A 24162-nucleotide genomic window follows, 5' to 3' on the forward strand; every position below is an offset into this window, starting at 1 on the left:
ACCTAGAGATTATCATACTAAGTGAAGTAAGTCAGAAAGACAAATACCATATGATATTACTTATATGTGGAATCTAAAGTACAACACAGGGACTTCCCTGGTGGTCCAGTGGGTAAGACTCCAAGCTCCCAATGCAAGGGGCCCAGGTTCCATCCCTGGTCGGGGAACTAGATCCCGCATGTGTGCCGCAACTGAGTCCGCACGCCGCAATGAAGATCCCAAGTGCCACAACTAAGACCCGGCACAGCCAAAATTAAATAAACATTTAAAAAATAAAATACAATACAAACGAACATATCTACAAAACTGACACAGACTCACAGACTCACTCTGTTCATAGAGAAAAGACTTGTTTGCCAAGGGGGAGGAGAGGTGGGATAGGGAAGGATTGGGAGTTTGGGATTAACAAATGCAAAGTATTATATATAGAATGGATAAACAACAAGGTCCTACTGTATAGCATGGGGAACTATAGTCAATAACCTGTGATAAACCATAATGGAAAAGAATATTAAAAAGAATATATATATGCATAACTAAAGCACTGCTGTACAGCAGAAATTAACACATTGTAAATCAACTCTACTTCAATAAAATTTTTTTTTTAATTTGTAATAGGGGGAGCAAGAGAATTATAAGGCCAGGAACCATATCTTGTGGGAATTCACATCCCCAAAATCTGCCAGAAGATCAGCCCACAGCAGTGCTCCATAAACATTTGTTGGAGGGTTCCTCTATTAAAAACAAAGATAGAATTCCCTGGTGGGCCAGTGGTTAGGACTCCGCCCTTCCACTGCAGGGGACATGGGTTCAATCCCTGATCAGGGAACTAAGATCCTGCATGCCACATCGAGGCCAAAAACAAACAAAAGATGGGTTTAAATCTCAACAGTGATAAAACAGTTTTAACCCTCACAGCTAGAAAGTCTCATACCTTCAGATTTTCTGTAACTATCCTAAACTATGTATCAACTATTTTGCTCCTGAAAATATGATCAGATTCTATATGAAATAACTATCAATGACTACAGCGATACCATTCACAAAAGATAAAGGCCATGGGAAATAACGGACTCAGGAAAATGGTGGCCATCAGTGGTAAGGACATATTCTTTAAGGCATGAGAGTCCTTGGGATTAAGATGTTTGGTGAATCCAATGGTTTTTTTTGTTGTGTTTTGTTTTTTCTTTTTGGCCACACAACCTGCAGGATCTTAGTTCCCCGACCAGGGATTGAACCCATGCCCCCTGCAGTGGAGGTGCAGAGTCCTAATCGCTGGACTGCCAGGGAATCCCTCCAATGGGTTTTAAGTTATACCTAAGCAAAACCTCTGACTTTGTTGAAATGAGTTACCAGAGGAAGGTGAGGTGCTAACGGAGGCCTTAAAAGACAGTCTAATTCCCCTATCAATCCCGGATAGTTTCATGTAAGATGTGTGAAGGGAGGGCCTTAAATCTCTTGGAGGCAGGTAAAGCAGTAAGAGTCAAGGCTGTGGTATCAAATTACCTAGTTTCAAATCTCAACTCCGTCTCATCCTGTCTGTGTGACTTTGGATAAATTACTTAATCTCTGTGTTTGTTCCCTCCATTGAAAATGTGGATCTACCCCAGGAGGTTGTTTTGAGGATGACCTAATCCATGTAAAGCACTCAGCACAGCCTAGGTTGAACTACATGAATTAAGTGCTCAAAATATTAGTTGTAAAAATGAACTAGGCTAGCCTAGGCCTTTGTTCGGCCAGGGTACCTGTGTACCTGAGGTACGCAAATGGGGGGCAGGGAGAATGAAAAACAAGCATTCTGTTAATAAGATATTCTGATTAACAGCTAACATGGGAATTCCCTGCAGTCAAGTGGTTAGGACTCCAGCGCTTTCACTGCTGGGGCCCGGGTTCAGTCCCTGGTTGGGGAACTAAGATCCTAACAGCCATGAGGTGCAGCCAAAAAAAAAAGATAACAGCTAACATTTACTAAGCCAAACAAATTGTATTAAGGGTGTGCCACTTCTGATCTTAGAAAAGAGGACACACACCCTACCGGGTTTCCCAAATCCACCCCTGAGCTGCCCAATACTGCCAACCTCCTAACAAGAACTCTTCCAGGCATTCATGTAAGAAATGTTTGAGTTCACACTAAGTGCCTTAAGACGTGGATGGGGAGGAACCTTTGATTGGAGGCGTTCCAGAGAACTAGAGGTAACTACGGTAGGAACATATAGACGCCTTTTCTAATAGTTTACCTATAAAGGGCAAGAGGAATGTTACAGGGGCTGGAAGGAAGTGTGGGGTGGAGTGTTGTTTTCTAGCTTGTCTTTTATTTGGGAGAGATGCCAGAATACTTGTAGTTTGTTAGGGATGAACCAGCAGCGAGGGAAAAGATAGATGACGCCAGAGAGGGGATAACTGCAGGAGTCAAATCAAGTGAGTGAGGGGGCCACGGAACCAGAGCCTGGGAGGAGCAAGCTTTAAATATAAGAATAATTGGGTCCTCCAGGTCTTACCGTAAATCACTGGGTTGCTGTCATGAAATAATACGAAGTTAAAGAAAAACGTCAAATTCTCTCGGTGGGGTACTCAGCTGATACCGCCCCAACTCAAGAATAGCCTTCGCACATGCGCAGTGCGTGCACGTCGCGTTGGCTGAGGCACTCTCGCGAGAAAAGTCGTGCAAGCCGGAAAATGGCGCTTCCCAGTTCCCGAGAGTCCAAGGCCCAGTCGGCGACAAGCGCTACCGAGTCTGACGGGGAGATGGTGCTGCCCGGCTTCCCCGATGCAGACAGCTTCGTGAAGGTGAGCTCGTGAGGCCTCGGGGGCACAGGGAGCCGCCCGCGGCTGACCGGAAGCAGGCGCGGACCCTCTCGGAGGCCGCCCACGCGGCCGCGCGCATGCTGCAGCGGAGCCTCGGGAGGGGGTCTAGGGGCCGCTCCCCGCTCCGGGCACAGTCTTCATCCTCCGGGGATGGGGCCTCGCACGCTGACACCCGGGACGCCACACTCCCTAGAGTCCTTGATCTCCCGTTTGAGCCCATGTAGTCCCGAGTGTGGAGAACCGTCTCCGCCTCGTGGGAAGGGCTTTCTGGTCACCCTGATGTCCCCAGCCTTCGCGACCCCGCCCCCGCCCAGGTCTGAGCCACCCGACCAACTCTCCAGAGAGACTTGGCTGCTTTACGCCTCCCGCGGCCGGGATGGCGCTTCTTCCCTCTCTTGAGGGCCAATCCTACATAATCCCAAACCCTGGGTTTAATGTCACCTGTTACAGCTGCCACTGAGTGTCCCTCCTGGAGGTGCCATAGAACATTTATCAATGCCTCCTCGAAGGAACATAGAGTTCATTTACATTATTTGTCTATTGGTGCTTAAATATGAACAAACAAACCTGGGATTAAACACCTCATGCATAGCTCTTCCAAGACCATGAAACTAAAATAATTTGTAAGTTAGCACTACAGATCCTCCAAAACGCCACTCGCATTATATCTAATTCATCATTAGCAGATGTTGTTATTAATTCATTTATTTGGTTCTGAATAGTTCCTGGGCCACTAGCCATGGTCCTGATTGGGTGGCTCGGTGCTACCATGTACCCCACCATGATTCAAGTTCCCATCTTTCTCGCTCTCTCTCTTTTTTTTTTCTTGGAAAACATTTATTACACAACTCACAGTAATGTCAGTTGGCCTTGATATGACCAACTGTCATTTACCTATGACAGCCACTTCAGGTTTTTTCTCATTATCACACAACAGTTAAAATAGAGACCTACTTGGCACTAACTGAGCCATAAACACTAGTCCAGTTGTGGACAGTAGCCATTCTAAATTGCTTATCCAAAAGATCTAGAATATTCTTATATTGTCTCTTTTTTTTTTTTTTTGCTGCACCATATGGCTCATGCCACACCACGTGGCTCGTGCCCCTTGCAGTGGAAGCGTAGCGTCTTAACCACTGGACCGCCAGGGAAGTCCCTTATACTTTTTTTTTATTATTATTATTATTTATTTTTGGCTGCGTTGGGTCTTCATTGCTGCACGCGGGCTTTCTCTAGTTGCGGTGAGCGCGGGCTGCTCTTGGTTGTGGTGCGCGGGCTTCTCTTGTTGTGGAGCATGGGCTCTGGGCGCAGGGGCTTCAGTGGTTGTGGCACGCAGGCTCTAGAGCACAGGCTCAGTAGTTGTGGCACATGGGCTTAGTTGCTCCGCGGCATGTGGGATCTTCCCGGACCAGGCCACGAACCCATGTCCCCTGCATTGGCAGGCGGACTCTCAACCGCTGCGCTACCAGGGAAGCCCTTTTTTTTTTTTCTTCTTTTAATAATGAGAGATTACATCTATTTATTTATTTACTTTTTTGGCTGCCTTGGGTCTTCGTTGCTGCACACAGGCTTTCTCTAGTTGCAGTGAGCGGGGGCTACTCTTTGTTGTGGTGCACGGGTTTCTCATTGCAGTGGCCTCTCTTGTTGCGGAGCATGGGCTCTAGGCACACAGGCTTCAGTAGTTGTGGCACGTGGGCTCAGTAGTTGTGGCTTGTGGGCTCTAGAGCGCAGGCTCAGTAGTTGTGGCACACAGGCTTAGTTGCTCCGCGGCATGTGGGATCTTCCCGGACCAGGGCTTGAACCCGTGTCCCCTGCATCGGGAACCCGTGTCCCCTGCATCGGCAGGCAGATGCTTAACCACTGCGCCACCAGGGAAGTCCCCCTTATGTCTATTTTTCAAAGGCGGAAACTAAGGTTCAAGTAAATAAAATAACTTGCCCAAGGTCACAGTCAATAGGTAGCAGAGCCAAGACTCAAACCCAGGCTGTTTTGAATATTAGTCATATTATATATGTATTTGTTCTTTCTCTCCCTACTCTCCCAAGAATGTAAGCTTCAAAACTTGGTTTCATGTTCACTGTTGTATCGTAAGGGCTTGGTGTAAAATCGGCAGTAAATGAATATTTGTTGGATGCATGAAGGTCTTCATCATCTAGGACAATTCATTATATATAGTAGATCTTGAAAAAAAATGACTTGTTGAATGAATGGTGATCCGTGTCTAAAACATGCTTGTTTTTCTGGTTTTTGACAGTTTGCTCTTGGGGCAGTGGTGGCAGTCACCAAGGCATCTGGGGGCCTACCACAGTTTGGTGATGAGTATGATTTTTACCGAAGTTTTCCTGGCTTCCAGGCATTTTGTGAAACACAGGGAGACAGGTTGCTTCAGTGGTAAGTACTGTATATTGGTTTCTCATGTTGAAAGAAAAGACTATAAAGAAGTAGATGATTTTTCCTGAAATTTGTTTTTTTCTTACCATAATTTTCTGTGCTTTAGAGCTATAAAATGTAAAAATGAGACAGTGGGAAATGTTAATTAGGGAAATGTTACTTGGTAAATTTTGAGTTTTACTTTTAAAATATATATATTGACTATTGCAGCTATAGACAATGAATCTTTTTTAATTAATATGGGACTTGAAAACCTAGGTCCAAGATTCTCTCACACAACTTGGAAAGTCACAAGTATTAGCTTTCTTTTTCTTTTTAATCTATTTTTTTTTTTTAGTAATAGCTTTCTAATAAGTGTATTAGGACAGGCATTACACAAACATTGATTTTGTTTAACTGTTGCATGACAGAATTAGAGAATCTGTTTTAGATTTCATGTTAAAACAATGAATGCAGAGTATATTATTTACATAGTGTTATGTATTTTTTTTTTAGAATTTAAAGGAAGGTTTGGGATAGTTTCTTCCACCCCCTCAAATAATAGATGAGAAAAATAAGTCTTAGTGAGATTCAGTGAATTGCCCAGTGCCATACAACTAGCAATGTTTTTTGCTAAAGGGTGCAGGTTTTATTAGTTTGATCAAAAAGTATTGGGAATAGTCTAAGCCAAGCCTTGGGAGCTTTCTCCTAGATTGTAAACAAATGAATAAAAGTCTACAAGCTGATTTTGGTTTTCCTGTCCTTTCTAGCATGAGTAGGGTAATGCAGTACCATGGATGTCGAAGCAACATTAAGGATCAGAATAAAGTGACTGAGCTGGAGGACAAGTTTGATTTGCTAGTTGATGCCAATGATGTTATTCTGGAAAGAGTGGTGAGTATTTCACATTACTCTTAAGGTTACTAACAAATGAAGAGCTTTCGTATTATTAAATATGAAAAGAAACCCAAGCACCTTAGGAAATGAAAAGAAAGGAAGTTTAGCATTTCTGGCCTGTAATGACATTCCCTTCCTCTGCTAGTTGGCTTCTTCTTCCCAAAAATAACACAGTTGTCTTCAGCTATATCACTTCAGAGTATCACTGCCCCGGGGGAAGGCTGTTTTTAAAGTGCCATATTAGTAATCTACCTTCCAGATTTGCGAATCCCATTTTGTTGCAAGAGAAGAGGCCTCTGGATACAGATCCCAACCAAAATTTCGTCTATTTTTACTATTATCCACAGTCTGCTAAACACCCTGACTTGCATAATTGGAGGGAGATGTGAATCATTTGATCTAGCTGACTGTCTACTTACACCTAATACTACAGCATAACATTCTTTACAGAAATACACACAGATTGTCCAAAACACATCTAACTCTCAGCCATGTGACAGTCCTGCAGATATTTAAATCATGCTCTCCTGTCCCTTGAAGTCATCTCTTCCATGGTCTAAATGCCCACAGGTCTTTCAGTGGTTTCTCATACTTTATGATTTCAAGTCCTGGCATTTATCAGCTGGGTGCACCTCTGTTAATGGTGCCCAAACTGAGATTCCACATCTTTATAAAGTAGATCAGGACACACTTCATTCTCACTCTAAATACCGTACCTCTATGTTTAATACAGTCTAGGGTCTTTTTAATTATTTTAGTGGGCCACATCATACTGTTGAGTCACTTTTGAATTTTCAGCCCAATTCAGAACTGTAAAGAGACTTGATCAAGGGTAGGGAGTGCCTGATAACAGCCCTGTCATTGAGCAAATAATGCTTCATTTATTTGCGATTGATGACTCTCTAATCACCTCTGCTACAGTGATCCACCCTTATGAGTGTGTACTCTCGCACATAATTCTCTGAATGTATTTCGTAAAAATTTTAGGTAATTAGCTCTGTTAACCCTGAAAGGAAGATACTAAATTAATGTCTCTTTTACTCTTAGGGCATTTTACTGGATGAAGCATCAGGTGTGAATAAGAATCAACAACCTGTCCTCCCTGCAGGATTGCAGGTCCCTAAAACCATAGTGTCCAGCTGGAACCGGAAGGTGAGGGCTGCTTTTCAGGTGAACTAGAGCTTTCAGTGTCAGCTTTGCAGTAGGGCCCTTGCCCATTCTGATTTGCATTTCTGTTTTAACTTATTGGACACAGAACTGGCCACTGCTTAAGTTGTTCTCATAAATAGATACAACCTAATTACACCCTCTTGTCTAACCCCCCAGTCTCACACACACATACATTCTTAAATGAGTGGTCTTTGGAAGGCATAAATTGGAATTTATTCTAATTCATCAAGTTGCTGTGTTATAAAGTATTTATATTTGTTGATCATAGGCAGGAGAATATAGCAAAAAAACAAAATGTGAAACATTCCGGCTGCTTCATGCAAAAAACATCGTCCGGCCTCAGCTTAAATTCCGAGAGAAGATTGACAATTCCAACACGCCGTTTCTTCCTAAAATCTTCATCAAGCCCAATGCTCAGAAACCCCTCCCTCAGGGTAAGTAGTGCCAGCTCTGCCCAACAAAAACGAATCAAGGGGGAAAGGTATCCCTCCCACCTTCCTTTCTTCAAATTCAGAGGGAGCCAGTTAACCCTCCGTAACTAGACAAGATGTGAATGTGTCTTTGTCGCTGCTTGGGTCTCCAGCACTCTCTAAAGAAAGGCGGGAGCGCCCACAGGACCGACCAGAGGACTTGGATGTCCCCCCTGCCCTGGCAGATTTCATCCACCAGCAGAGAACCCAGCAGGTGGAGCAGGACATGTAAGTGTTTGCCTGTCTGAATGTCCTGCCGTGGCCCTCATCCTCGTGCAGCATTTTCACTCTGTGTCACTTCTGTAACGTGTGGAATGAGAACAGAATCTGAGGAGTCCTTATCCTGACGTGCATCTTATCGATTAAACCTCCTGCTTGTGTTCGCAGAGGGCCTCGCACAAGCACCATCTCACGTAGCCCTCACGCAGTCCTGAGAGCTGCCAGTTGCTCTCGTCCCCATTGGACAGATGAGAAAACAAAATTAGGGATGCTAACTTCCCACAGAACTAGAACTTTAAGCCCAAGTTTTCTTAAAATTGTCCTTCCTTTTTACCACTCTGCCTTTCTTGTTAGGTGTGGACGCAAACAAGAAGGTAATGCTCACCAATAAATTCAGTACAGAAAAGACATTTCTCACTGGCAGGATAAGCATCTTGGAAAAACTTTGCTTAAAACAGACAAGAGGACTTTGATTTCAGTTCAAAGAAAAACGGTGATGAAAACTTCGTCAGTGTTGGTCTTTTTCTCACACGCAGCCAGAGTGTCTGAGCGTTTGTGCCTCAGCCCCAGCTCTGCACTGTGAGGCCACTAGCTGAGTGCTAGAGAAATAAAGGTAATGAAAGGCAGCCCTGCCCTCAAGGAACTGAGAGACTTAGGATTTTTATGCAAGTATCTGATAGAGGAACTGAAAAAAATACATCATTTGGTATATGACCAACTGAGGTATTGACCACTCTCTCTCACCTCACAGATTCGTTATTCCAAACCACAAGGAGTTACATATCTCACCTTTCTGTATCATCCACAACAGCAGCCATGCAGTGTTTGGCAAATTAGCGCTCAAATCTGTATAAATGAATCGATTTTGAATTATCATACTTTAAGGGTGAACAAATTTCACCCATTTTTTTTTTTTTTTGATGCACTTGAATCGTTGTTGAAACAACGACGCTTTTAAAAATATTTTCACAATGGTCTTTTCTTGTTTGTTTTTACGAATTGGATTAAAGCAGTTGTTCTTCCTTGAATCATGGAATTAATCAAAAAGATTTTTCTTTTTGTTTTATTGATTCAGGTTTGCACATCCTTATCAGTACGAACTAGATCACTTCACTCCACCAGACTCAGTCCTTCAAAAGCCAGAGCCTCAGGTAAGTGCTCAACCTTAGCTGATGGATGGTACCCAAGTAGCCCAGGAAGAATCAAATACATAGATTACTGGATGTAATTTTGGCTTTCCTTAAATATTTTTAAAGTAGAAGGTTATGACTTTGGATTATTTCGTGAACTCTTAATTTTGGTACTTTCACGAAAGATGATTCTTAACAGTCTTCTCTTTCTGCCCGTACTTCTGTGATGCAGTTATACAGACCTGTAGGAGAGACACCCTGCCACTTCGTGTCCTCACTGGATGAACTAGTGGAACTCAATGAAAAGCTCCTGAAGTGTCAAGAATTTGCTGTAGACTTGGAGGTAACTTGTTAATGACCTGGAATGAAATTTTTCATTTCCTGTGAGTTGACCTACTCAAGAAATACAGAATTAATACTAATTTAAATCTACTTTTTGGTAAAAATTAATTATATTACTCTGCTTTGTGACTGACTTCAAAATCGGTAAAGGTAAGCCTGGTAGAATCTTTTTTCTCCTGTTCTCCCTTCTTTCTGTGTGTTTTAGCACCACTCTTACCGGAGCTTCCTAGGGCTCACCTGCCTGATGCAGATTTCCACCCGGACAGAAGACTTCATCGTTGACACCCTGGAGCTTCGCAGTGACATGTACATTCTCAATGAGAGCCTCACAGACCCAGCTATTGTTAAGGTCAGTCCCACTCTTGCACGTGAGTGCAAGATTTAGGTGCTTTTCAGTTTACTGTTTTCATCATTTCAACGTAGACCCAATAAAGTTGAGAGAAATAACAGTAACTTCACACTAGGGTACCACATGCTAAACTGCTTTTGTTTCTAAACCCCTGTTAGAAGAGCTAAGGCTTAGCTCGTTACCACCCAGAAAAATGTTAAATCACTTTGATGAGTACTGCAGTGAGCCCATGCTCTCAAGATTGTTTGGACTTAATGACTACCCTTGAAGTTAGCAGAGCAGGTTTCTTAGAATCATCAGCTGTTAGCAGTTACAAGTATGCAGTTAGGAGTGTAGAAGGCTGTGGCCCAAATTAAAAGAGGCATTTAAAACTGAACCCATCTTAATCTTTATCCTGTCTTCTAATTCCAGTGTTCTAATAACCTAGGGGCAGAGTTCATTTCAGAGTATAAGTGGCCTTGTGCCACTGTACTGCCTGACTGTGGTTTTGTTTTCAGGTCTTCCACGGTGCCGATTCAGACATAGAATGGCTACAGAAGGACTTTGGGTTGTACGTGGTGAACATGTTTGATACCCATCAGGCAGCACGCCTTCTTAACCTGGGCAGGCACTCCCTCGACCATCTGCTGAAGCTCTACTGCAACGTGGAATCAAACAAGCAGTATCAGCTGGCCGATTGGAGAATACGGTTAGTTTGTTCTTGACCAGGAAATGGGGATGGCAGAAGAAGGCCTCGGCATTCATTAACTCCCACTCCTGGAGACCTTTGTGCAGGCTGTAACACCATTTGAATCTTCAGTTGAATGTCGTTGGGCTTTTCTCCAGTTGTTTTCGTTGCATAAGGACAACTGGAAGTTTTAGAATAACAATGAAGTTTATGTTGGTTTGATTATGTTACATAGAGGGGAATGTTAGTAAGTTTCAGTTTAGTTCTGTAATGTGAGGAATTAAAAAATTTTTAAATGGATTGGTTAAAAAAATGCGTCCTATTTGAAAAAGCTGGGAATTACTATCTTAGAGAAACAAATAGTGTGTTATGCTTCATGGAAATAGTAGTTGAAAGAGCCACACCATGTCAGCATTTGTCAACGCCAGTCTCTTGTTTGTAACTCACATCTCCCGGGTAGGGATGCTTGTGTATGTGTGAGATGGTCTCCCATAGGTGTGAGAGGATTCTAAGGTGCAGCGCTGACTTAGCCTTATAGTCAGTGTTTACTATAGTCAAAGGCTGTAACGGAGTCTTGGCCATACTTTGTGGGATTCTTGCTCACCTTGGTCATTTTCAGATGGCCGGCTTCCTCTCTGAGGTTGCAAGTGTTGTATGGAGAAGCACCAAGCTTTTCTCCACTTCTCATGCCAGAATTTCTAAAGAGAATCTAGTGAAGTCCAAATGTAAGATGAAAATGATAAAATCTAAAAACCATTACCTGTTATTTAACCCATGCCACGTGCCATACACTGGGCTAAGATTCAAACTCAGGACAGCAGGGCTCTTATTTTTAACCACATCCTTGCCCTGCTGCCCTTTCTACCCAGCTGTGAAAAGAGTGGCTTGTCATATGAAGATGCAGGAGATGCTGGTAGAACTGTAGTATCGGCCGGGCGAGAATCTTTGATATCAGAAGGAACCAAAAATGTCTTAGCTCCAGCAGCGTAGACAAGTTGAATTGCCGCCCAGGGGGAAAGGTGTGAAACAATGTTCTCTGTTGCAACTCTAGACCTCTGCCTGAGGAAATGCTCAACTATGCCCGAGACGACACTCATTACCTGCTTTACATCTATGATAAGATGAGGCTGGAGCTGTGGGAGCGTGGCAACGAGCAGCCCACGCAGCTGCAGGTGGAGTGGCAGCGGAGCCGTGACATCTGCCTCAAGGTAAAGCCCGACACCCGGGTTCCGCTCAGGTCCCACTTGTTCTTTGCTTTGCTCTTTGCATTCATGAAAAGAGCCCAGTGTCTTGAAGAGCCCAGGGCACAATATTGATTCCCACTGATCTTGAATATTCGATAATATTTTGCAGAAATTCATCAAACCTATCTTCACGGATGAATCTTACCTGGAACTGTATAGAAAGCAAAAGAAACATCTCAACACACAGCAACTAACGGCCTTTCAGCTGCTGTTTGCCTGGAGGGATAAAACTGCTCGCAGGGAAGATGAAAGTTATGGGTAAGAGACTAGAGATTCTTTTAATCTTGCCAGGTCTGGTAACAAGGAAATAATGGACTTTTTTTCCTTTTTGCCATGGAAGTTGGTTGTTTTCCCAGGGTTATAGCATATAGTGGAACTTGCTGGCTGAATTTAATGTGATCCTGTTGTGTGTTTTATTCCAGATATGTCCTTCCAAACCATATGATGCTAAAGATAGCTGAGGAACTGCCCAAGTGAGTGAGACCTGATTAATCTGCTCGCGGACTTTCTCAGTAGAGAAGAGTTGTCCTTCACAGTCCAGCTTCCCTGATTGTTATTGCCTCAAGGCTGTTTACTCAGAGAAGATTAGTGCTCAAGGAAGTTAGCACCAAGGAATGCAGTCTCTGCCCTTGGGCTGCCATTTAGGCAGTAAAACTTCTGAACTGGAACTGTTTCAGTGGATGTGCCTTATACTGAGTCCCATGTAAGTCTCTGAGCCTATAGCGTCCACTTGCAAGGAAGGAAAATGTCTGTACCTTCTTCCAAATTAAGCTATCTTATGATTTTAGACGTTTTATGATGTTAATTGAAGTATAAGCAGAGAATCAAAGTTCATAATCTTCTATCACCTCCTTGCAGAATCGCAGTACAGCAGAGCTGCGGCCCTTCTTTCCAGCTCTCCCGGTTAGCAGGAGGCAGCTATAAGAGGCTTTCTGCTCAAGGTTCAGTGCAGCAGGGAGCACGTCTAGCAGCAGCTGGCTGGGCTGCCCGGACGTGATGGTGTTTCCTTGGTGTCCACCTGAGCTTTCCGTGCTCTGGCTTTATCTGGTTATTGTCCTTTCCTGGAGCCTTTGAGGGCTGTGTTCCTAGGCGATGAGTTGAGTGTGTTCTCGCTTGCCTTCAGGGAACCTCAGGGCATCATAGCCTGCTGTAACCCTGTGCCACCTCTTGTACGGCAGCAGATCAATGAAATGCATCTTTTAATTCAGCAGGCGCGAGAGATGCCCCTGCTCAAGGTAAGAAAGCTTTTCTGCTAAACGTTCCCAACTCAGCAGGTTCTCAACCCTGTCTGCCAGTGTCTTACTCCTTATGGTGTCCTATGGACGTGAGCTGGTCTCCATTCTAAAAAAATCCTGAAGACATAATAGGATTTAGGAAATCCAGTGGGTGTATCTTTATGATAATCAAAAGCTAAAACTCATCCTTTTTTTCATGACCTTATCTTTGATCATCCAACGAGTCAGTGATGTCTAATGATGTCTAATGGGCTGGTTAGCTGTTGTTCAGAGGCAGTTAACCCGGCGGGATAAAATGGAGTGGGGATCTCAGCACAGGGAGCTCGTTTTGGAAAACGGGCAGTGGTCCAGAGTGAAGTGATAGTACCCTGATGAGTGTGTTGGTCACAGAAATGGAAAGCAAAGGACGGGTACAAGAAGTATCTTCAGAAGAAAAGATCGATGGGACTTAATAACAGATGGAGACAACAGCTGCCATCTCTTTTTTTCATTTTTTTGGCTGTACCGTGTGGCTTGTGGGATTTTAGCTCCCAGACCGGGGATCAAACCTGGGCCCTCAGCAGTAAGAGCACCGAGTCCTAACCACGGGACCGCCAGGGAATTCCCTGCCATTTCTTTTTTTTTTTTTTTTTTGCGGTACGCGGGCCTCTCACTGTTGTGGCCTGTCCCGTTGCGGAGCACAGGCTATGGACACACAGGCTCAGCGGCCATGGCTCACGGGCCCAGCCACTCCGCAGCATGTGGGATCTTCCCGGACCGGGGCACGAACCCACGTCCCCTGCATCGGCAGGCGGACTCTCAACCACTGTGCCACCAGGGAAGCCCTTCCCTGCCATTTCTTTTGGAGCACGATGCTAAGTGCTTTAGAGGTATTCCCCGACTGGCAAGTGGATTTGAAAATAACGGAGGTGGAGTCAAGGACAGTTCACTCCACATATAAAGCCAAGGTGATGGGAAACATGAGAACCTTGGATAGAAGAGGGGAATTCAGAAAGAGCTAACTGTGAAGGAGATGCTAAAGTTTAGGAAAATTTAGATGAAAGCAGGGTCCCCAGCCCATAATCCAGATCCATACATCTACGTCTATGTGCGACGCATGGGCACGCACACACCAGCACGCCTCTGCTTTTGTGTAGATAATGCAAGATGTCAGGTAAATTTGCATGTTTTTTTTGTTTGTTTTTGTTTTTTTGTTTTTGCGGTACACGTGCCTCTCACTGCTGTGGCCTCTCCCGTTGCGGAGCACAGGCTCTGGACGCGCAGGCTCAGTGGCCATGGCTCATGGGCCCAGCCACTCCACAGCATGTGGGATCTTCCCGGACCGGGGCACGAACCCTCGTCCCCTGCATCAGCAGGCGGACTCTTAACCACTGCGCCACCAAGGAAGCCCTGCATGTTTTGATTTGTGTTTTATTGGGACAGTTTTTCATGTTTTGTCTAAGTAGTGTCAGCATGTGGTAAATCATGTTTACAATCTTTTGAAAGATTATTGATTCCAGAAGACTTAAAATCAGCCCCTTTGAAAAGGTGAAAAAGAAGAGAATCTGAGGATAAACATATTTACTGTCTTCATGTTAAAATTTCTTTCTTGGCTCTATACTTTTTCCAAGTAAAGAGAGAAACGCTGGTGACAGGAGAAGAATCTTTATCAAGCTCTTTGGAGTCCTTCCACATTGTGCCTTGTTACGATAAAAGGTTTTATTCTTTCATCCAACAAATAATTATTGAGCACTAAGTAATTATAGTGCCAGGCACTGGAAGGGATGAAGGGATGAGAGAAAATCTCTGGGCTCTTGAGAAAAACACCGTCTAGTGAATGGATCCTTCTGCGCTGAGGGGGAAAAAATGTGTGTATCATCAAATTTAGGGAACTTTTCTCAAATTCTCTTTGTTTTTACTTTTCAGTCTGAAGTTGCAGCTGGAGTGAGGAAGGACGGGCCACCACCCAACCCTGAGGTACTGGGATGTGTTTATTGTTGCTTCTTTGGGGGAGACATCAGTCAAAGCCAGCGCGGACCCAACCTCCCTGACAGACACGAGGGCCTGACACCTCGGGCAGAAGGCTGCCCCCTGCTTGCAGGTTGTTCGTGTCAGCCTGGTGCTTTCTTTTTGTTGCAGAGATTGGAGAATGCTCTCTTCGGCCCCCACGACTGCTCCCACACCCCGTCAGACGGCTGTCCTCTCATTGCAACCAATGGTAATGAAAAGCCCTCTGGAATATCCTGGACAGCTGGGGCTGCCTGGTGTGCCATTCCACAGGCTTCGACCGTGCTGACTTCCCTCCCTGTAGGGCCTGTGCCGGTGCAGAAGCAGGAGGGCCTCCCCACTGCCCGAGAAGAAGAGGAGGCCCTGCCGGACTCCGGATGCCTTATCGCTACCGCTGTCATCACGTTATTTAACGTGAGTAACATCTTCGGGGAGGGGAGACAGACCGGGGGGACGTACTGGGTTTATCACACAGGCCATCTGCCTGGAGTGTCGTGGCCGCCTCTGAGCTGAACACCAGAAGTAGAAGCCAGCAGTGGTGGGAGTGGGCATGGAGGCCATCAGCCAGGTGGTGTTTGCTGCCCTGACGAGGAGGTCTGTGGGAGGTGGCAGAGGATTCTCTGTGCGCTCTGCGTGAGGAGATCCTCAAGGGAGGGTTGACATCTTGATACTGAACGATGGCCCCCCAGGGAAGTGGGTGTGGGCTCTAGGGGCGCATAAGCAGGGACTTTTCCCGAACATCCACGGTCAAGGGTCAGTTCACCCTGATTCCCAGAAGGGGTGGAGTGATGTCTCCAGTGAAGAGTGTGTGCTGTGTATACCTTCGTGACAGCCACCAGCACCACCTATATGTGCTCTGGATGAAAAAGAGAAGATTTAGAGAGCATTTCTCCAGTCTGGCTCGTTAGAGGAAGTGAGCTGCAGGAAATCAGGCACTAGGAAGTGGGTAGGAGCTTGTTCCCCATCCCAGAGAGAGGCTGAGTCCTGGTAGGTAGTGACTCCATCCAGTGTGGAGTCCCAGTGTGGCCCGCCTGAGCCCAGCCATGTTCCTGGAGTCGGGCTGGGATGCGACAGAGCTTATCCCGATCTATCCCACCCAGCACGCTTTTCCTTTCCGCCAGTGACTTGAGCTGCAGGTTCTTTGCACAAGGAAGACCAAGGTGCATTTGTTGGTCAGGATGGACAGATACTGAAATGACCAGGGACAAAAGGAAAACGCACAGATAAAATTCTGAATACAGCAAGCAATAGATGTGGTAGAAAGGAAAAACCATAATTTCTAGAAAGAAGGAACTGAGAAAGAGAAGCAAGAATACTGTCTATATGGAAAAAGACAAGTGTCAAGCTTAGCAGATGTTCAGATGGTTAAGAAGCTGGTGGTCCAGTAGGTTACGGGATCACCGTTCACAGCTATTGCACCACACTCAGATGCTGGGCCAAAGCCAGGGAGGTGAAGTACCGCCTGCAAGATGTACCACCCGGGAGTGAACTTTCCTTTTCACTTAATTACATACATTTAGTCTTGCTTCATGTGAAAAGAAGTCTAGGAGCTTTAGTTGACCGCAGAATTCATTGAGCCACAAAGTGATTAGGCAGCTAAAGATGTGAGCGTGAACTTGCGGCTGTGTGGACGTGTAAGTGCTGTGCCTGGTCTAAAGGATGCTGGATCCCCTCGTGCCCTGTGTGGCAGGGAGCCTAACTACAGAAAAAGCCAAAGGATAGCACATGCTGATGAACCCAGGTGGAAGCAACATTCTGTTGCATAATTTCATTGGTTACCTATAAAGGTGTATGATTTTAAATTTCAGGTAATTTCAGGTTACAACCCCACATTTTAGAGCCAGCCAGACCTGGGTTTAAATCCTTGTTCTGCACCTATTAGCTGCAAGGCTCTGGAAGACTTTCTTAACTTCTCCCAGCCTCACTTTCCTCATCTGTAAGATGGTGAGAATAATGCCACATAGCTCATAGGTTGTAAGGACATGGTGAGAATTCATTGATTCAATAGATATGTACTAAACACCCTACTGTGTGCTATTACAGGTTATTACGGTGCCTTATGCATAGGGGAGGCTTTAAAAAAAATAGCCATTAATATTGTAAATCAACTATACTTAAATTTTAAAAATTTAAATTAAAATTGTTTTGGGGGTTTTTCTTTGGGTTGGGGGGTTGTTTCTGTTTTTTGTTTGTTTTTGTTTTCATTTTTTTTGCTTTGTTTTGTTTTTGTTTTTTTTGCAGCTTACTCTTAGTTCCCCAACCAGGAATTGAACCTGGGCCACTGCAGTGAAAGCACCAAGTCCTAACCACTGGACTGCCAGGGAAGTCCCAAAAAAGTTTTAAATAAAAAAATAAATCTAAGTTATTCCCTGGTGGTCCAGTAGTTAGGGCTCCGTGCTTCCACTGCAGGGGCCACGGGTTTGATCCCTCATTGGGGAACTAAAATCCCCGTATGCGGCATGGCGTGAATGAATGAATGAATGTCAACTGTTAGTATCATTACTGTTACTGTTATTCCTCTTGCTTGTATCTTAATGTCACAGAATGATTACATGAGTGATCACTTTCTGTCCCTGCAGGAACCTAGTGCTGAAGAAAATGGAAAGGGTCCATTAACAGTTGCACAGAAAAAAGCCCAGAACATAATGGAGTCCTTTGAAAATCCATTTCGGATGGTAAGTAATGGTTGTGTATGTTAAGGGCTGACAGAAGAGGCAGAGCTTTCTGTAGCTGTAGGTGCCTTTTGCCTGGAAAAGAAGCTGAGAGTGTTCAGAGACTGGAAGCCTCAAAACTGTGAAGTCGTCCCCGGCGGTGGGTTGAGACCTGGGGTCAGGTCTTTTGAGACAAAGCCAAAAAGAAGACCCCACTTGAGGGCCAGGCAGCCACGGCCAGGCTGATGCTTTGCACTGAGGCCTCCTAAGATGGAACCAGCAAGAAAACTCCCATCTCAGCGCCACCGACCTCTGGGTCCGGATTCCGTTTCTCAGCGGTTAACGTGACTGCGTCTCCATCTCTCCAGTTTCTGCCTTCACTAGAATCCCGGGCTCACGTTTCTCAGACAGCAAAGTTCGATCCATCTTCGAAAATCTATGAAGTAAGTGGATTTGTCACCCTTTCTAAGAGTGACTTTCTAAGAAAAGGGGACTTCTTAATTTCTTAAACCAGGTTTCTGTTTTAAACAAGCCCATCTGTGAACCTCCCTGAAAGTGAATGCAAGAAGCACTTCATATATAAGCATTGTTTCCAGAGAGAGCAGCCAGACTTTAATCAGATTTTCGAAAGCATTGGGGGACTTTTTAAGAAACAGATCTTTGGTTTTTGTTTTTTTAAATTGAAGTTTAATTTACTTGGTGTAAAGTACACAGATATGAAATGTACAGCTTGATGCGTTTTTATATATGAATATTATAAGGTGACGGCTTACGTTTTAAAGCACTCTGTCGTATATCGTGTGGTTTGCCTTTAGCAGCGTTATGAGTAAGAATGAGAGCACATCTTCCCTGGGTCCCCATGAGATGTTCCTGGGAGCCCGCATGTGAATTGTCTGTTAAAAGCCCTCTTCCTCCCTGCAGAAAGTAGCGCTCTGGTCAGATAGGTGGCCTGCCTCCCTCTGCTCCCAGCACCACTCTTTCTTTAGGCAAGAGAATCAGGCCGACACCCTGATGGGCCTCCACCCTGTCACTGCTGGTTAGCCTGCTGCTGTTAGACGGGCAGTCAGGCAGGGTTTCCCCCACTGGTTGTGGCACACTCAGCAGCCATCCGTCCCTCACCGTGCTTGCTGGTTCCTGTCACCTAGATGCGTTCTAAGGCCGCAGGTACAGGTGGTGTCATAAAGAAGCACGTCAGACTTGCAGGAGTCCCGCCTTGAATCCCATCTCCGCCATTTATTAACCACGCCCCTTGGACAAGTTATTGTAGCTTCCGAGACTGCTTCCTGTCCGTAAAGCAGGGGTGATGTTAATGCCACTGTCCCGGGATCACAGAAGGGACTGAATGAGAGGGTGGATATGTGAGCATCCAGCCCCGTGCCTGGGATACAGCTGTACTTTGTCCTTCTTAATAAGTAGCTTATAAATAAAGCCAGCCTGAGGTTTTATTTTGTGTGTCATTAGATATGGAACTTATAACCTAGAATGTATATAGCTGCTAGGTTAGCATGCTCTGCATCACCTCATTAAAAAAATAAAGCATTCCTAGGTGGCTGAGTTCTGGAGTTTTTTTGTTTTGTTTGTTTTCATTATAGATCAGCAACCGTTGGAAGCTGGCAAGCCAGGTACAGGTACAAAAAGAATGTAAAGAAACCACCAAGAAGAAGGCAGCTGAGCACACAGGTAGCGCAGCGTCTGCTTCCTCAGAGACTCAGCGCATTCGTTAGAGAACAGCCCTTGCACGTCGTTCTGTCGATTTAATCGTTCAGCGATGTGCCAGATACAGCAAAGCAGCCTCCGCCCTGCTGAGGGATGGCGGACGGTCAGCCGGTAGATGTGTGAGCTGTCAGGGCAGCGGGTACTTGCTCAGAGAGCGAGGTAGGAAGTGCTGGGGGATGGGCCTGAGGGGGCGCCGGGCTACTTCCCTATGGCAGTCAGTGAACGTGGCAGTCAGTGAACGTGGCATTGAGCAGAGACCTGCAGCAATCGGGGTGGGGAGGGTACCGGACCGGAGGCCCAGCGAGGCCAAGGCCACAGCTCGCCGTGCTGCTCAGCGTGGGCAGGAGGCCCCGGGGATGAGGAAGGTGGGAAGGAGGGGAGGGCAGAGAGCAGGAATCCGTTGTCAGGACTTTAATTCCAAGTGAGTTGGGAGCCTTGCAGGGTTCTGAGCAGAAGAGGGACATGCGCTGAATTAGGCTGTGGAGGCCTCCCCCTGGAAGCCGCGCAGAGGGCAGGGCAGGGAGTCCGGTCAGGAGGCAGGGCCGGAATGCAGGTGCAAGGGGACGCTGGCGTGGACGAGCTGGGGACAGAGCAGGTGGTGAGAAGTCAGAGCCTGGGTGTGGCCCGTAGTGAAGCCGACAGCGTGGGGTGAGGACTCAAGGGTGGTCCGTGGACTTGAGAGGTTTCGTCCTGAGTGCCTGAGGAGGTGGGGCTGCCGTCGACAGTGAGGCTGAAGAGGGAGCCGGTTTGAGGCGGACGAGGTTTTGGTTCTGGTCCTTCACGTGTTACAGTTGAGATCCCGACGCAGCACCCTCAGAGGTGTCCCGTAGGCCAGTGCATGAGGGGCAGGTGTGGGTGTGGACTGAGACGGCGGGTGATGAGAAGAGCATCTGGGCCCGAGCCCCACGGCAGCCACCCTGTGGGGATTTGGGGAGGTGGGGTGGGACCAGCAAAGGGGGCTGAGGGGCAGGGAGGGCACGCGCAGCTGGGGCGACCGCTGTGGGCAGAGGAGGGCGGAGGCTGCACAGAGACGGTTCTCTCTCTTGCAGCTGCCCGGGACCAGGCCAAGGAGGAGTGCGGAGCAGCAGCGGAGCAGGCCGTGTCCGTCCGCCAGCAGGCCGCCGTACGTGCTGGCTTTTCTGCGTTTTCTGGTTGTGGTCAGGATGGTTCTCAAACATCAGGAGGGCTTGCCCTCAGCTTTGGATTGAATGCTTCCTCCCAGTTCATGCTGGCTTGTCAAGTGGCGCTGCCTCGTGCCCCTTGAGAAGGTTGACGTTGTCATCCCTCTTCGACGTTCCTCCCTCCGCATTTGGGATAAACGTGCCCCTCACCTGTAGAAGTAGACAGGGCTTCAAGCCCGCACTGTGTCCCACTCCTCCTGGGAGCTGTTTCACTCCCCGGCACCCAAACATTCTGGAATGCTCAGCCCCAGCCTTTCGAAGTGGCCTGATGTCATTCTCCCTCTGGGAGCTTGTCTCGGTCCACCTGGCGGCAGCCCTGCCCAGACTGCCCGCCGGCGCTCCTCTCCCCATCACCGAATCAGTCGTTACAGCCCAGGAGGCGGCGGGTCCCTCGCGCTGTGCTCTCTGCAGGGCACGCGGGGCGTGCTGCTCTCTTACGGGTCTGTTCAATCCACAGCTAGAGAACGCTGCCAAGAAGAGGGAACGAACAACAAGTGACCCGGGGACGACAGAACAGAAACAAGACAAGAAACGACTCAAAATTTCCAAGAAGCTAGAAGACCCAGATCCACCAGAAAAAGATTTTACCCCATATGACTACAGCAAGTCGGATTTCAAGGCTTTTGCTGGTGAGGCCAGAACTGGTGCCCTGCAAGGACTACCTGCCGTGTCACATGGGGTAAAGAAACAGCGGGCCTTCGGCGGAGCTTAAGCTCTGCCTGACACCTGGCACGAAGCAGGAGTTGTGAGGGATACAGTGGTGACCGGACAGAAACCCACCTCCCTCAGCCCCTGGGACTGACTTGTAGGAGCCGCTCTGGTGGTTCAGCACAATGGTGTCTGTTCTAATCGTGGCTTCATCCTTCTTCACAAGAGCTTGTGTTTTCACACACACACACACACACACACACACACACAGAGAGAGACACACACACACAGAGACACACACACACGATTTGGTTTGTTGAGAAAACCTGATGCCCAGGAGATGAAGCTCTGTGCTTCCTGAGCCGGTGAGAGCCTGTCTACTTTGAAGGGGCTGAGGCTGGCATTCCTGACTGCAGAGCAGCCTCCTTGGCAACACAGCAGTCTTTTCTGCAGGAATGTCACCTCTGGTCCCAGTTTACTGACAGTGGCTTCATCCTGCACAGAAACCAGATAGATTTCCTTGATGTAAAGTAGCCAGTGCTTTAGCCACCTGCCCCTGACCTAAGAATAGACCTGTGAGAAATGAGCCTTGTCTCCAGGCTGCCCTTAGCTACTGGGAACATGATCTGTGAAGTTACATCAGCCAGAAGTTTCTCTCGGTAAAGGGGTAGTGGACTGACAGCCCACACTGCCTGAATGTTGTGCACCCGGCCTGGTAGTAAGTCTGTTGTGTGTATTCACTCATTCACACGATCACCGGCGTCTCTTCTCTTACCTTTCAGGAGACAGCAAATCCACACTTTCTTCCCAGTTTGACCCAAATAAGCAGCCACCGTCTGGCAAGGTAGGTAATAGACTGAGAACCCCAGCATGCTCCAGGTGCGTGTTTGTTGACCTCTTCCACTGCTTGGAAGACAGGTCCATCTAGGAATCCTTTTTGCATATCTTTTCCCTCACCTCATTTCTTCCCAAGTACAGACAATACCCGTCAACTATTCTAGCAAGAAAAAAATGTTTTAAAGAGTCTATAGAAGTGGGTGTGTGGTTTTGAAGGGTGTTACTCTGTTTGCTGCCATGGGAATTACAGCCACAGGCCGAAACCCTCCCTGTGGCTGCTGGCACAGGCCTGCCTTTGCCCCCCCACCCCACCGTGGGCGTTGCTTCCAGTCAGAGCAGAGGGTGGCTGGACGTCTGGCATGGGGGGCGGGGCGAGGCCCACGTGGAGCCCTCCCGTTTCTTCAGTAGCTCATCTGTATGGCCTCGCCTTCAGAAACACCCAGAAATGTCCAGTTGCAAGAAAACCAAAGTCACACCAGTGGCGCTGGAGTCCTTGATGGGCCATCTGAGCTCAGGGGTGTTTTCCTGTGCGTCTTGCAGTCATGGTTGTCACTCAGCTTCAATGGCTTCTTTTCAGAAATGCACTGCAGCCAAAAAAATTAAACAGCCGATGGGAAACAAAAGCATGTCTTTTCCAACTGGAAAGTCAGACAGGTACGTGCCAGATGGCCGGCGTGGCCCGGGAAACCCGGTGAGCAGCTCGGAGGCCTTAGGTGGAAAGACTTTCAGACGGCCTCTCCCAACCCGATCTCGCCCTTTGTCATTTGGAAAACTAGCTGGGACAGGAGAGGTGATCGCTGGATGCCAGTCACAGCCACGGCCTCCCCGGGCTCCAGTCACCCTCAGTGCTCTCCCGGTACCATACAGTTTCCCAGGGGCACCTCGGAGCAAATAGGTCTGAAGTTTGCCTAGATCAGCTTGTTTCTGAGGAATGAGAAAAACAGTCCGTAAGCAAATGTGGGTTGTCATTGTTCAGGAATATTTTAGTTAGAGGCGTGAAACCCTGATCCTTGAGGCAGACCCTGAGGTCAGAGGACTCGCCCCCAGGCTGTGGCCGTAACGATCTCGGTCAGCTCGGCCGTTCCGGCCCCGCTCTTGTCTGCTGGAGTTTCGGGGCACATTGCTGCCCTGCTCAGTCCTCGCAACCCCCAGACAGTCCATTTTCCCTCCGTTCTGCATGATTAAGGTTCACAACGTTTTATAAACTGGCTGAGAGCCGACGTTCAGCCACACTGGAAGAAGTAACTCTCTTGTTTTCGTGCTGTCTCTACAGAGGTTTCAGGCACAATTGGCCAAAGAGATAGTGTTGGAAGAGACCCTTGGGACCCTCCCATGGACTGGAAGCACCAAATGGTGGTGCTGGTTTTGTACAGACTCATTTTTAAACATTAAAAATAATTCTTACTGGAAGAAAGCGGGTTCCTGACTTTTCATTTGTGGCCACCACGGCTCTGGCAGGAGAGAGCAGATCTCATCTTGTCCAGATCGCCATCGTCAGTGGCCTCGGGTAAGTGTGCCCTTGGGGTGTGGTTTCTGGAGAAATCCAGAACCACCTCCAGGGGGGAATGCAGGAGGCTGTCCTGTGACTCAGGAAAGGGAGGCCTGGAGCACAGCGCTCACCCGACTGTCCATCCCGAGAGTTCTCACTTGTTCACACACCTTCGGATCACATGAATGAAGCCAAATGGTGGAAAGGACATTCGGGAGGGACCGGTGGGTGCCTAGAACCAGCGGGGCTTCACAAGGGCCTGGTCTCTTCTCTGCTTCTTTCTCTCTCTCTTTTCTTTTTACACTTTTTTTCCCAATTATAAAAATAATAACAGGGCTTCCCTGGTGGCGCAGTGGTTGAGAGTCCGCCTGCCGATGCAGGGGACACGGGTTCGTGCCTCTGTCCGGGAAGATCCCACATGCCGCAGAGCGGCTGGGCCTGTGAGCCATGGCTGCTGAGCCTGCGCGTCCGGAGCCTGTGCTCCGCAACGGGAGAGGCCACAGCAGCGAGAGGCCCGCGTACCGCAAAAAAAAAAAAAATAATTAAAAGTAATAACATGTTTATTGTAGGAAATGAGGAAGACATAGATAAATGCCAAGAGAAAAATTAAATCATCTTTAATTCTACCACACAGAGATAACCTTTAACATTTTGATAGAAAGGCTTTTTACCATGTATATCTTTTTTTCTTTAATAAATGCATTTACTTTTGGCTGTGTTGGGTCTTCATTGCTGTGCGCGGGCTTTCTCTAGCTG

General features: G+C 47.0%; 1 protein-coding gene across 2 annotated transcripts; it reads left to right on the top strand.

The window, feature by feature from the left end:
* The first annotated feature begins 2654 nt into the window (after positions 1–2654).
* On the top strand, positions 2655–23331 carry EXOSC10 (exosome component 10). Of its 2 annotated transcripts, none has more exons than XM_027110195.1 (25): positions 2655–2787; positions 5060–5196; positions 5946–6069; positions 7120–7242; positions 7511–7676; positions 7826–7940; positions 9007–9082; positions 9294–9404; positions 9609–9752; positions 10250–10440; positions 11471–11627; positions 11773–11921; positions 12086–12136; positions 12787–12898; positions 14804–14854; positions 15017–15095; positions 15189–15298; positions 17464–17559; positions 17904–17978; positions 19128–19215; positions 20301–20374; positions 20890–21061; positions 21863–21924; positions 22495–22571; positions 23191–23331. In XM_027110195.1, the coding sequence occupies exons 1-25, from the start codon at positions 2677–2679 to the stop codon at positions 23219–23221; spliced, it is 2682 nt and encodes an 893-aa protein (XP_026965996.1). In that variant the 5' UTR covers positions 2655–2676; the 3' UTR covers positions 23222–23331. The 2 variants fall into 2 exon arrangements, with proteins under 2 accessions (XP_026965996.1, XP_026965997.1); XM_027110196.1 differs by having other exon boundaries at positions 7120–7224.
* The last annotated feature ends 831 nt before the right edge of the window (positions 23332–24162 follow it).

This window comes from Aethalodelphis obliquidens, unplaced genomic scaffold (genome assembly GCF_003676395.1).
Source record: "Aethalodelphis obliquidens isolate GAN/ISIS:26980383/991018 unplaced genomic scaffold, ASM367639v1 scaffold9, whole genome shotgun sequence".
In the NCBI taxonomy this organism is placed as follows: domain Eukaryota; kingdom Metazoa; phylum Chordata; class Mammalia; order Artiodactyla; family Delphinidae; genus Aethalodelphis; species Aethalodelphis obliquidens.